The following is a 15258-nucleotide window of genomic DNA, read 5'->3' as shown; positions in this document are numbered from 1 at the left end:
AACTAAGTTTCAAAGAAAATACACCATTTACAATAACCAAACACAGTGGATTTGCAAGCATCTGCCAACAGAAAATGTGTCAAAGCTATAGGATGATGACTAGGCAGTACTTTGTAGCAATAAACTGCTTTCAATGAGCGTGATGTCACCACTTTTAAATTTTTAACAGGTCGTGGGAAAATATTGCGGATGGAGGATTGAGAAGCATTAGTTTTAGTCTAAATTTCCTTTTACACAAGATGAATTATGTTATACGTGACAATGTGCTATGAATTTCTTACATCACAGAGTCTCTGACTCTCATTCACAACTTAACACCCTGAGGACCTGCCACTTAGAAAAATTTCGGACCCAGAAGAGTGGACAGTTATGTCGTTATTTAAAATTTTGCAGGGAGATTTGTGTTTGATACATCGTAAAGGGTAACAAAAGCAAAAAAGACCAATATGTAGTTATACTATATGTACATTAATTTAAACCATTTACTTTTCTTATTTGTGTGTTCTACTATTTAACAATGATGCTTTTGGCTGATTACATCACATGTCCTGTATTCTGAATATCTGTTGTCATTGGCTGGTGAGATCACATTACATGAGCTATGATGACTGAGAAAATCGCTTCCCAATCTCGATTTCAGTGCTTGTGATGTGATGTGATGTGTTTGGTGGAATTCGTATTTATACTTTTGTAATACAAAAATATGCTGTGTACATGTTGCTGTGAGTCAAAGATCTTTCCAAAACACTTTTTCCTAAAGTGCCAGGAAGTTCTATACCAGATGTAAAATCTTTACCATTCAAAGGCTTGATAAGTTTTACAGTTCAGGGAAAGTATACTGTCACGTAACATGGAAAAAGTGTTTTTTTGACCCGGGGGAAAGTGTCTTTTTGCCAGGAGAAATGTGTGTTTCCACCTGGGAAAATATTTATTTTTAACCAGGAAAAACCCCAGGAATTTTTTCCCCTTGTCCTCATATGCACCCTGTTTCAGGCAGACACAGAAGCAATGGACAATGTAATTAAGTTAGATACATACAGTTTCTTGATATATACAGGCTCTAGAGCTGCCCTGTGTTGTCATAATCATGAAGTCAAGTTGTACCTTACAGTTGTTAGTGGTAAAATCACTGTTGGCGCAAAATATTTTTCCTGTTTTGGGCTTCCAGATAACTGACAGAGTACATGTAGCACCTTAGTCAGTTCCCTCTCAAAATTTGGACTCCCCAATACAGTATTACAACCAGCTGTTTGAGAGTACCTTGGGTTGGGCAAAAGATTTCAAGGCACATGTCTCCCTTAAGCTGTCAGCAACACCAAAATTTTGTTGTACCTACCCCATTCCCTTAGCCTTGTGTAATAAGGTCATGGTCAAATTGCAGCATTGGCAGGACCTCAAAGTTGTTTCTCCTACTTCATCGAATCATTGGGCCAGCCATTTGATGGTGATTCAGAAACCAAACTGTACTGTGTGCCGTTGTGGTGAATTTAGACATACAGTCAACGCGCAGTGTATCACAGATTCGTATCTAATTCCATGCCTAGAGACGTTTTTGGTGAAGTTGCCAGGGGGACAGTGTTTTTCATGCACTGCTTGGGCAATATGTACTTGCAGTTGCTATTTGACGCAACTTCTTTTAATTTCTTGGTACTTTGGGCTTCATCAGTTTAATTGCTTGCCTTTTGTAAGCTCGTCTGGGAATTTATCAATGATATTTGGAGCAGTTGATTCAGGACAATACCTATTGTGAAAACTACCTTACTGATGTATACCTGTTGCTTAAACTACCTTGATGATGTCTGGGTGAAGGGCTCTACACAATAGGAGTGTTTACGAAATCTGCAGGCAGTTTTCCATTGCCTTCTGGAAAAGACCTTCGTTGCAAGCTGACAAAGTGCAGTATCCTTCCCTCTCACTCCCCCCTCATCCACTGCCCCCACCCCCTGCCCTCCCATGAAGATGCATCTTTTGGGACATGTACTTAGCAAAGATGGCCTTGACCCTATGGATAAGAATTTCAAAGCCCAAATCTTGAAGGAGGTCCATACACATTTGCCACCCTGTCATCAGCTTTGCCAAAAGGGCATCAAGTTTGTAAGGTCTGCATCCTGTCAACATGTTTTTCAGTCTCTCAAGCAGTGTTTGCATTCTGCTCCTTGTTTGGCTTCCTTCATATTGGTAAATAGTTAACCCTGGCCCCTGATGCATCCCGATATGGTACCAGTGCAGTCCTGTCCCTTCAAAATGAAGATGACAATGAGCAACCCATCACTTATACATCAAAGACACATTCTGCAGTGCAACGTAACTACCCACATATGGAAAAGGAAGTCCTGGCTATAATTTACTTCATTAAAAAGTTTCACATTTTACGGAGGTGGACCCTCTTCCCCAGTAATTATGGTTAAGGCACTCATTACTGCTCCACTGCCCAGCAAACTGATGCAGATGCACTGCTGAAATTGCCAACTGGTCCAAATTCAGAGTTCATTCGACAGGAAGCTCTACTTATTGCTTTGATGACACCTTGCAGCAAACATTGCTGAATTTTCCTCTGACAGCACGGGAGGTTGTGGCTGCCACAGACACTATTCTGGAAAATCGTTTCAGCTGTCCAGACGGGTTGGCTCAAGCATGGTCTTTCGGGGGCAGATTCACTGTGGAGTGTGTTTTTCTGCTGCGGATTGGTTCAGTGTTGTGTAGGGACCCCTCATGCTTGCATGGAGACACCAAGCTGTCGAGTGATCATCTCTCCGGTGTTTCATCCTTGCATACTCCAGTTGTGGCATAAGTCGCACTGGGTTACATCTTGGTTGAAGCCTTTGGCAAGGTATCTTCTACTGGCTAGTGATCTATTGATGCAATATTGAGCACCTTGTACAGGCTTGCATGTCCTTTGCACAGGATCAAGCTGTGCCGCCAGGTCAGTTTTCTCCTTGGCTAGTTCTGGAGCACCCTCAGGACAGGGTGAACATCAGTTGTGCAGGTTTCTTTTTGGGTAGCATGTGGTTGCTGGTGCTCAATGCATTGTAAATTTTTCGTTGTTGACAGACTATCCTGCATCTTGACAGCCATAGTTCACACGTTGGTCATTTTTGCCATCGAGGGCTCTCCTCAGACGCTAGTCTCTGATAACAGTTGCCAATTTGTGTCTCAAGAGTTCATAGATTTTTGCGTACGAAGTGGTACCCAGCATCTCGCCACCACTCCATGTCACCCACCATGCAAGTGAGGTGTTTCGCATTGACATTTAAAACTCCAATGAGAAAGTGCAAATCTGTCTCATCCCGTGACTGTATACTGCATAGTTTTCTTGCCACCTACTGAGTGATGACAATTAACAAGCACAGTCTGGCGGAAAATTTTCGTGAAAGCTGCCACAGGTCTTTTGGGTTTGGTACACACGAGTTACATTCCCTGGATGTAATGGTGGCCCACAATTTTCGTGAAAGCTGCCACAGGTCTTTTGGATTTGGTATACACGAGTTACATTCCCTGGATGTAATGGTAGCCCACAAACGTCAGCATTTGTTTCTGGTGGATGTTGATTGGGAACAGTGGACCTCTCATACAAATTACTTGCACTCGTGTCCTGAAGTGCCACGCTGTCACGATCTCTGAGCTGGTGGGGCGATGGAGTCAGTTGTGGTATTGGCCCAGTGGAAGGCTCTGAATTGCGACACCATGCACACCTCCTTACGTGTCTTCTGCTGTCCTACCTTTGACAGAGAGCTGGGGCAGTGGCAGGCATTACTACCGTGACTGCCGATGTGGAGCCCATGGAATTTTACCTGCCCTCTGTCCTCTTCCCCAATCCCCAGTGGTTGAGTGTCTGTCCCCACCAATGCTGGTGGACCAACAGTCACCCCAGTATCCACAATCTTCTGCCCATCTGCCAGAGCTAGCTGCATCAGTGTTGCCTCCTTCAGTGATTGATGTACATCTGAGAAATATCTGGCCCATACTGGTTATGTGACAATGTTTGCAGAAAAAAGCAGCAAGGCTATTTTTGGTCCAGCATGACCTTTTTTATTGGTGGGGGTTTATTTAGTATCCCCACCAGCAGAAATTGAGATGTATGCAGATGAGCTGGCGTGGTTATCAAAGCAAAATAGTACAGAAGGCTGTCTGGATGGTATGTGGCATGTGCAGATCCACTGACGCAGGTGTTTACCTGTCAGTGGTGAAAGGCCAGTTTGTCATCTCATGCCATGCTCTGTTTTTCAAATGCTAGTGATAAGTTGTTCACAATGGCTGAGATTGTATTTATTTCCATGCTTCATCCCTACACGGTGTTCAGACACTCTCCTTTCCCATAGATTGACTCATATGTCAAGTTTTGTTGTCTTCAGAACTTAACTTTCAGCTTATTGTTGAGCCACCGTTACGGTTTGCAGCGTTATCACACCTCGTACAAATACTAAACCCACATAGAATGCTGTGCAGTGTGTGCAGCACAGCTGGTATGTGATACAGCTCTTTTGCAGCTCTGCCACTGTTGGGGCAGTATAAGCCTGTGACAGGACTGGGGCAGTTTTTACACGTCCATCCTTCTTGGGGACCACAGCAGTTCACTATGGTAAGAAAATGAAACCCTAGCTCCCTGTTTTGGCACTTAAATGTACCATTTCAGGCCTTAGTTGATGCTGAGGGGGTTATCATGATCCACATATACGTTGCATCAGTGGCCAACAAAACTGGTTCACTATGGTAAGAAAATGAAACCCTAGCTCCCTATTTTGGCACTTCAATGTACCATTTCAGGCCTTAGTTGATGCTGAGTGGGTTATCATGATCCACATATACGTTGCATCAGTGGCCAACAAAACTGGTTTATGTCAGCACTCCAGCTATCAACTGGAGCAGGGTGTGCTGGATGGGTGGATTGGACAAGTGGTGCACCTGGCGCTTCCACAGGATAGGGCTCCTGTGACAAGAGGTTGGGAGTGGGGATGGCATAGAGATGGACCAGAATGTTGTGTAGATTGGGCAGTCAGCAGAATACCATTTTAGGAGGGCTCAAAGGATTTTCGGTAGTACATTCTTAATAAAGAGGCATGATAATTCATAATCAATGGGGCATTCATTTGCACCTGATAATGGGAAATGGTGGGAGGATTAGGGGTTTGTGGAGATATTGCATGGAAGATCCGTTTGCGAACTAGGTTTGGCTAGGGGGTGGGAGTAGTGGCTGTCTGTGAAGGCCTTAGTGAGGCCTTCAGCATACTGAGAAAAGTAATTCTGGTCACTTCAGATATGCCATCCACTGATGGCCGGTCTATATGGGAGGAATTTTCTGGTGTGGAAGGGGTGATGGCTGTCAAAATAAGGTACTGTTGATGGTTAACAGTTTTAATATCGACAGAGTTGTTAATGGAGCCATCAGAAAGTCAGAGGTCAACATCCAGGAAAATGGCATGTTGTCTGATGAGGACCAGCTGAAGTGAATGGGAGAGAATGTGTTGAGGTTGTGGAGGATTGATGATAGGATGTCATGACCCTGAGTCCAGATCATTAAGATATCATCAATATACCTGAACCAGACAAGGGGTTTGGGGTTTTGAGAGGCTATAAAGACTTCCTTTAGATGACCAATAAAAAATTTGGCGTAGACAGGTGCCAAGTGGGTGACCACAGCTGTGTCACAGGTTTGTTTGTATAACAATGAATCCCTGACATAATATTGTAGCTAATTACTGTGCTCCATTGGAGGAATCACTGCTCGGGCTGACCAGCACCATGAACCAATTGCCTGAGCGTAGCCTCTCATATCAAAGATATTAATCACTTGCTTCACCAACTCTCAACCAGCACCCCATTATTACTCTATTTCCTACTCGTCACTGTTAATGCTACCTGCCTATACACCAATATCCCTCATGCCAATGAACTTTCTGCTTTCGAACACTACCTCTCCTAATGTCCTTCTGTCTCAAGTTTACGGGTCATCTAGAGAAAATCTTCCCAGCCTTCCGAAACCCGAATCTTGTCTGGTGCAGGTTCATTGACCTGGACTCAGGGCCAAGATAGCCTATCCTCATTCCTCCACAACCTCAACACCTTGTCTGCCAACTGCTTTACTCGATTCTCCTCAAACCAACCTTCCACCTTACAGCATGTTGACCTATACCTCTTTAATGGCTCCATCCACACCTCTGTCTGCATTAAATCCACTAACCACCAACAGTACCCTTATTTTGACAACTGTCACCCCTTCCACAACAAAAATTGCGCCCTTGTAGCCTTGCCATCCACGGATGGCATATCTGTAGTGACACGAATTCCTTTTCCCAGGATGCTGAAGGTATAATCACATATAATCACTAATACCTTCACGGACAGGCATTACGCACTCTCCCTGCCCCTCACACATTCCTAATCATCACACAACACCCAATAATCAGCTGCAAAGGAGCGTTCCTTTGTCATCCAATATCACCTTGGAGTGGAGCAACTGCAAAATATCTGTTGCCAGCGTGCTTTGATTAACTATCATCATGCCCAGAAATGAGACATCATAGTCAGCCACTCCTAAAATGGTATTCTGGCACCCATCCAACCACACAAGATCCTGGCCCATCCCTATGCCAGCCCCACTGCCAACCCCTTGCCACAGAGATCCTGTAGAAGATTGAGGTTCAAGACCTCATAAGTCATCCTCCCGGACCGATGCCTGGAGAGCAGAAACTCATAACAGGAAGCAGCATTACCACTATCTTTCGAGTTCTTGTTCTTATATTCTATCAAAAGTACACAAATTCACACATACATTCAGACAGACACACAAATGCATACTCCCATGGTCATGGCAAGACTTTCTTGTGACAAATAAATATTACCACAGTCACTTGACACCTTCTTGCTTTCGTAGATGACCCTTCACATAGCATCAAAATACAGGTGGCCCAGTGATAAGACATGTGACGTGTATTTGGGGGAATGGCAGTTTAAGTCCATATCAGGTCATATAGATTTAGGTTTTCAATCATTTCGCTAAATTGTTTAAGACAGATTACAAGATAATTCCCTTAATTCTTTAATGAACTCATTGTCAACAAGACATTAGAGTTTAATGTTCATTTCTTTGCACAGTACATCAATCTTTCAGTCCACATTCTTGATTTCAAAGCTGGAGTATATAAGCCTGATAAAGTCATTCACTATAACACATTCTTCAAAATTTATTCTGGTACAGTGCTGTGTCTCCAGGCGAGTCATAAACCATCCAAATACAATATCAGTCTCATTAGTAACTTAATGTGAAATATCTCTATTCATTATTTGGAAGAAATTGGTAAAAGAGTTACATATGGTTTTTCTCAATTCTTCCACCGTATTGCAGAATTGTTCTCTCTCTCTCTCTCTCTCTCTCTCTCTCTCTCTCTCTCTCTATCTCCTCATAAGCAGTTACTCAATTGATGAAGTAGGCAAAGAAACAAAAAATGAAAAAAGCCACATAATCTGTACCAAATGTATCAGTTTCATTTGCTGTGTTATAAGCTCTGTTTTCTCTTTTTCAAAAGATGGTGTTTCTCGCTGGTGCTCTCATAGAAAAATAATTTTGTCAAAAATGAGCTCTTAGTCATAATATAAATGTTGTGCACCCCCTCAGTGCTTAATATTCAGTGCTCTGCCTTCAGACCAGATGTTGATCATTATTTTGAAGTAAGCTGCATCAAACTGCACATCACATGTAAAATATATTGAAGTTATTACTTAGCTGATTGTCTTATTGTGCTCTGTAGGGCATGATGCTGGTCATGGATCCTATTCTCGTAGGAAGAAATATTAAATGACGAAAGAATTGTGATATTCAGATGGCTTCCAAAGATTGTTCACTGAAATAAAGTTTCTAAATTTTGAAATAGGTATTTTCAGCAATATTTCACAGTCTGAACTAGTAACACAAAATACATCTGCCTTCATCAGTTCTACAGAAGCACAACAGCTCCATTTACAATGACACTCCCATCAAGACTGAGCACAGCAAACAAGAGATATAACATATAACTCATTCTTTACTCAGATCTGTTTCTTGTAATGCTTGCATCATGTGTGCTCTGTAATGTCGCAATGCTGATTTCTGTGCAGCCCTCAGACAGGTGCCGTATGAAATGCCTGTCTTCTGGCTCAGTTGCCAAGATTTTCTTCGAGAGTTCTCCAAGCGTCGTTGAACTCTATTAATAATCTGTGCACTTAGTTATGGTCTATGTTTACCTTTATCATTGTTTAGTACACCTGTTGTCGCCAGCTTCCTTACAGTCTATAAAATTGCTGCCTTTTGTCAGAACATCAGACACATTTAAGTCTCTCTGGAATGCCCATTGTGCTGGACGCTATGGTCGAGCAGTTCTAGGCGCTTCAGTCTGGAACCACGTGGCTGCTACGGTTACAGGTTCGAATCCTGCCTCGGGCATGGATGTGTGTGTGATGTCCTTAGGTTAGTTAGCTTTAAGTAGTTCTAAGTCTAGGGGACTGATGACCTAAGATGTTAAGTCCCATAGTGCTTAGAGCCATTTGAACCATTTGAATGCCCATTGTGTCATAACCGATGAGTTTGTTTTCCGGTAAGTTGTCACAATAAAAACCCATTCTTAAAGTGTGCACTGCATGTTTCTGCCAGCTAAAGACTGCAAATGAATACTAATTTGCTCATTATTGTCATGGGGTACAAACTACACACTCAAAGACTTCACAAACCGCAACTAACAAGGCTACGAATGAACTAAAACTAATTGAGCAAGTGCAGCATTATACCGGACAAAGGACATCATGTGCAGAAACAACAATCAACTTGCCAACAGTGGGTGGTGCTTCTGATTCTCCCTGAGCTATTGAGATCATTAAAACAATTTTCCCCTTTGTACAAGCTTTTGGAGGGAAATTATGATCCATTGAAGTAGTTCAGGTTTAATGGATTGCCCTGTATCATTGCCTTGATGGCATTGCAATAGAGATAGTGTTACAAAACACAAATAATGGCCAGATGGATTTCAAAATACCTTTACCTCATACCCGTGGTGTTTGAATTACTCAAGTGTTTGATGATTACTTCAGATGCAGGAACTGATTCTTATTGCTTATCCTGTTATCACTGTTTGACTGTTTAAAAGGAATGAGAAACATTCATTGACAGTCAGTGAAAATCTCATAGCAGCCTCATAAACCTTAGCTGCCTGATGATGAAAATCCCAAAAATATTAAGACTTTTCGTTTTTCTTATAAACTGGCACTTACCTCAATCTTCACAATACTGGGCTAGGGGGAGGGGGGTACTTTATATCCCATTTTGAAAATATTGTAATGTAATCAGTTCCTTTATATTATAAATATTTATTGTTTCTAATGAATTCTTATACCATACTCCATTTATGTTTTAAATTTGTCAGTTAAACTTAACCAAAAAATGTAGGTCTCAGTAGTAGGTGTCCCTTTCCCCATTGAATATCATATTCAAAACTTCCAGGTTGAGGGCCTTACATACACATCAATACCTCTTTAAGAAGTATGTTGAGAATAAAAGTCAACGACAAGTGGTTGTCATAAAGTCAGTACACGTTATTGGAAGTGCATTGATATTGCTAAGGATGTGCTAAAAGGTATTTTCAGGTTCTGGAGCCTACTTGCACATCAGTACCTGTTTAAAAAGTATGTTGTTAATAAAATTCAATAAAAATTAACAAATTCCAGTTTAGTAAACAAAATCTTTAGGGTGGACATAAAGTACGCCCCCCCTTCTCCCCAGGTAAGCGCGTCATGGAAAGTGCCTTGGTATTACTAGGGTTAAATACAGGGTCTTACAAAAAGGTACAGCCAAACTTTCAGGAAACATTCCTCACACACAAAGAAAGAAAATATGTTATGTGGACATGTGTCCGGAAACGCTTACTTTCCATGTTAGAGCTCATTTTATTACTTCTCTTCAAATCACATTAATCATGGAATGGAAACAAACAGCAACAGAACATACCAGCATGACTTCAAACACTTTGTTACAGGAAATGTTCAAAATGTCCTCCGTTAGCGAGGATACATGCTTCCACCCTCCGTCGCATGGAATCCCTGATGCGCTGATGCAGCCATGGAGAATGGCGTATTGTATCACAGCTGTCCACAATACGAGCACGAAGAGTCTCTACATTTGGTACCGGGGTTGCGTAGACAAGAGCTTTCAAATGCCCCCATAAATGAAAGTCAAGAGGGTTGAGGTGAGGAGAGCTTGGAGACCATGGAATTGGTCCGCCTCTACCAATCCATCGGTCACCGAATCTGTTGTTGAGAAGCGTACGAACACTTCGACTGAAATGTGCAGGAGCTCCATCGTGCATGAACCACATGTTGTGTCGCACTTGTAAAGGCACATGTTCTAGCAGCACAGGTAGAGTTTCCCGTATGAAATCATGATAACGTGCGCGATTGAGCGTAGGTGGAAGAACATGGGGCCCAATCAAGACATCACCAACAATGCCTGCCCAAACATTCACAGAAATGTCGCAAGCACCGAAGTCAACATTACCTTCCTTCAATTGGGCCAACTGGCGGTGAATCGAGGACATACAGTACATACTGACGAAACTAAAATGAGCTCTAACATGGAAATTAAGCGTTTCCGGACACATGTCCACATAACATCTTTTCTTTATTTGTGTGTGAGGAATGTTTTCTGATAGTTTGGCCGTACCTTTTTGTAACACCCTGTATAAGAGAGTTGGATGAAATATTTGTTTAATTTTTTCTTGCTTACAGTATTTCTTTCTGACACAATACTATTACTGCCACATTGCATTCATAACTTCTGCATATTTTAATATTGGGACACTACCACTAATATAGAAAAAAAAAACTCATTTTTCATTGCCAGGCACTTTTCTGTACTGTCCCATTTGCCAAATGTACTCCACTTTTATATAATATATTTTCTAACATCCTACATTTCTCTTCTCCATGGGTTAAAAAAGAAAAGCCTACCTTCAAATTCTCAATATTTATTCTGCTTTCTGTCGTACTTAATAAAATTTGCCACTCCAATAAGTACAGTTTTTCCCCAAAAGTTTCATTTTTAGTTTTTTAATTTGTATTTACTATGTCAACTTTATAAATAGAAGTTATGTCTTTATTGTCAATGATCAGAAACAATCTGTATTTTGTTACAGTTACATGAGCTAATTCCTTCAGTAGCGACATGCATTGTCAGCAAACAGCTGTGTATGCGGCCAGAGCTTGATAACCATTGGGCTCTCAGAGACTTTGCGTCACGACTAATGGCACAAATCTGTAAAAATTTCAATACGTCGACCAACAATGTGCAGACTCGTGTCACTCGTATGTTCAGTACAGCTCTGCGGAATGAGAAGACTCAACTGTCTTCATTATATGGAGCCATTGAAGGTTTGGACCAGACACCTAAAGTACATTTTTCAACCAGTTAGGCATATGTGTTTGTTTTCAGATAACACATCATAAAAATGTTTCTCATAAGTTCTCATTACATTATGTCATTTTTTCAATTTCTCATTATTGTTTTGTTTGTCAAGTAACATTCTTTAATAAGAAGAGCCTGTTTTGAGATGAATGAAAACCACTTTTCTGAAATGTATGAAAAAAGTACCTTATGACTATGTCTTTGGATAATTCCTCTAAAAGTGATATGCTTTTTTATCTAACAGTGTATTTGATCATTAGATCATTTATATTTTGTATGCACTTGAGAAAGTCTTTGAGCACTAGTACGCAGGATGATCTTCCCTACAGACAGATGTTCCACATTCTGTTGAAAACCAGGAGCTTAAAACAAATGAGAGTAAACGTAGGCTGCCTGACTGTTGCAATGTGTAAATTTCCTGTCCACCTTTTTCATGGGCTTGAGTCCCAAAGTGATGATAGAATGTCTTAAAACTAGTACAGCAGTAATATTGTGATTAAAGCCTTGCATTTACACACCAGAAACATTATATATTTTGGCTTATGCTTTGTAAGTCTCAGATAAATTTTTAGTAAATAGTTGGTACATGTACAGTAAGAAACCTAATAATAATCAGGATGTATCACTTACCTGTGTAGCAGATGGTCATACTGAATCCAAAGTTAAACAAAAATTATGGCTGTTGCCTGCATGCTCTCAGATTGCACTGATTTCAGTTTTTTTAAATTTTCTACTATCATTCTCTCTCAAAATGTTTTGTATTGAAACTCCTTTTATTTTATTTTCATCGAAATATAGCGGTATCACATGCAAATGGCCCCAACTATGAGCAAATCATAATCATTCTTTCCTTCAAAGCACATACACTTCTCTCACAGGAGATTTTTTTTTATCGGATTATTACTTTTCATATTCTTTATAAGTAAAGAAAGAATTAACAGATTTCTCATCTTTTGACAGACCAGCTTACTCAGTTCTAATCACATATGTTGTCACAGTTTGAACAAAATGCTTTGTGAAACTAATGAAAAGAAAATAATATAATAAATACCTGTTTTCACTTAACCTTTAACTTTGATCCACACTGAAACGACAAACATTGTCTGTGTGGCTTAGCAATTGGACTGCACATGTCCAAATTTAAACTGATATTCACCACAGTAAACTGACAGAAAAACTGCTCTTCCTAGTAAAGTTTATCCATCATATTATCACACATGAAAAGTCTTCCTAATACTCGCTTAACAGCTCTTTGCTACTAAATACCTAATACAGTATCTTACGGAGGTTACTGGAGCCGTCTGTTTCCCAAGCACAGAATGAATGTGCAAGTTCTCATTGGACCAAATCTCCACAGTCATTATTGAGTGTGTCCACCTTGGCATGTGCGATTCTAAATAACATAAAAAGAACAAAAGAAAACAGGGTTTCAATATTTTGTTGTCTCTTCCTCCAATATGAATAATTGTGTTGTGATAGAGTGATAGTAGGAACAGAGTTGAAAATTATTAATGGAAATACTATTGATGTTAATTTATGGGAAACTATTTCTTTGATGATAAATCATTCTCATTCCAATATTTTATTCTTCTGTGTTTTGGGGCTAGAACTTCATTTTGTAAGACTGAACTCAAAACCTGAAAGTCTTCTTCTTTTTCTGGTGTCTTTGTTCTACATCCACATGAGGTCAGCAAGGTTACTATTCAATTTGGCATGCTTAATTTTAAAGCCGTCGGCGCATGGACTGTGCATCCAAACATTGAGCGCTGAGTTTCTGATGTCATAGCATGGAATAGCACGTTCGGGAGTCTTTCGAAATGTGCAGAGCAATATCTGGCATGTCAGATATTCTGAGTGTGCATCTGAGCATTGACCAATCAGATGGCACAACGCCACCTACGTCACATGCACGCCGTCTCCCTTCAGCACAGAGCTGTGATGCGCCGTATTGGCGTTCAGTTCAAGCCTATATGTATATGTGCTGTTTCTGAGCACCAGCAAATTGAGAATCACTCGAAAACTGTGTGATTCGTTGCAGTAAAATAATGAGAAACATCGTATTCGTGGCAAAAGAATTATTGTAACTTGCATATTATGAGAGTATGCCATTTGAAGGCAGTGGCACACAGAGGATCCACCAAAAACACATTGTTCTTGGTACAATTTGTTATAATTAACTTTCAGTTAGTGACATAGCTACCATTAAAGCTTTTAGCAAGTGGTAACATGTTAGGATTGACCGTCCCTGATTTGTTGTCTGATTAGCATTGGGGGGGGGGGGGGGGGGGGTAGCATTATGGATTCACACTGAGACACATGCTGTGGTGGGGGTTCGCGTCTCCTCATGTTTAAATTTTTTTTTTCCCCTAACGTATGTATGTACTACAATATTTGATGTTATGTAAATATAAGTTCACCTTTTTTTGGGGAGTGAGTTTGTTCGATTGGCGTAATCCACAAGACAGCTTATGCTACTTGTATAAAGATATTTTGTTCCTTTTTCTTTTAAGTTCCGTAATTCACATGTTGTAAAGATTCTGCTACTGGATAGGAACAAAAATGGTACAAATGGCTCTGTGCACTATGGGACTTAACATCTGAGGTCATCAGTCCTCTGGAACTTAGAACTACTTAAACCTAACTAACCTAAGCACATCACACACATCCATTCCCGAGGCAGGATTCGAACCTGTGACCGTTGCTGGGTAGGAACAGTGATCAAGTTAGAATGATCTTAAGGTTTTCTAAAACATGGGAATGATAAAATAATGTTTATCTTATGTGGAGAACTATGGTAAATTTCCATTGCATTGATTTTAATGGAACTTTTATTAGCCTGTGTCCTTACTGATCGGACATGGTACTTTCCTTTTTGTCTTGAAACATGTACATGGATATTGAAGTTTTTATTTGTGTAAATTACATATAGAACAGTGTGACTAAGATATGGACAGTGGAGGAAATGTGCGTTATAATACAGCTAATCTGGAAATTGTATACGCACCAGTTTCGTGAACTAGAAACATCCCACAACTGCCTCTGGAGTGTGTTGCGATCACGTATACCAAATTGGGGCCCACGTACTGTATGCACAAGTCGCATCATTCCTGAGCCTTCAGCAGCATGTTGAACTCAGCACGCTCAATGTTGATGTTCGACGGCACGGTCCGTGTGCTGACGGCTTAAGGGGTGGCAGAATGCCCCTCCTGTCACCATCCCATTACCCCCACCTCTGGGGCAGAATATTGATACCCTAAACTCTGTGTATAATGTGAAAGTGTGTGAATATTTTTTTAAATGTTTTAAAACTGAGGCAGGACTTGGATACAAACCTCATATTTGCCTAGTCGGAGGTAGGAAATGCTAAAAACCACATTCAGGCTGGCCCACACGCCAACCCTTGTCATTAATCTGCCGGGTTGCAAGAACCAAGTAGTATTTAGAGACAAATCTGTGCTAAAGTTTTAGCATAGCATGGACAATTTCATATTGGAACATGGTATTTGTTGTTTTTCATAGCCATCTAAATATCAGACACCAGCTGCACAATTGAAATATTTTATTGCACTTAACCAATTTCGACATATTAATCTGTCATCTTCAGAAATTCAGTACTGGCTTATGACATTAATAAGCAGTGCCAAATTAGATTTGGGGCCAAGTTACAAGTCAGTACTGAACTTCCAAAGATGACAGATTAATCTGTCAGAATCGGTAAAGTGCAATAAAATATTTAAATTGTGCAACTGACAACTGATTTTATTAAATCACTTAGCAGATCTTTCTGATTTATATGAAACTAGTGCCTTTTAGGTCAGTGACTCAGAGCACTCTGC

At 40.5% G+C, this 15258-nt stretch overlaps 1 protein-coding gene across 1 annotated transcript in view; it reads left to right on the top strand.

The window, feature by feature from the left end:
• The window catches only part of LOC126484234 (transcription initiation factor TFIID subunit 6), a 131461-nt gene that overhangs the window by 75632 nt on the left and 40571 nt on the right, over positions 1 to 15258 (top strand). The window contains exon 7 of the mRNA XM_050107650.1: positions 11154 to 11388. Within this exon, the coding sequence (XP_049963607.1) occupies positions 11154 to 11388 (235 nt within the window). The remainder of the gene's footprint in view (positions 1 to 11153; positions 11389 to 15258) is intronic.

Source organism: Schistocerca serialis, chromosome 6 (assembly GCF_023864345.2).
Source record: "Schistocerca serialis cubense isolate TAMUIC-IGC-003099 chromosome 6, iqSchSeri2.2, whole genome shotgun sequence".
Taxonomy (NCBI): Eukaryota; Metazoa; Arthropoda; class Insecta; order Orthoptera; family Acrididae; genus Schistocerca; species Schistocerca serialis.
The sequence above is the reverse complement of the archived record's forward strand: the minus strand, read 5'-3'. Positions and strand labels throughout refer to the sequence as shown.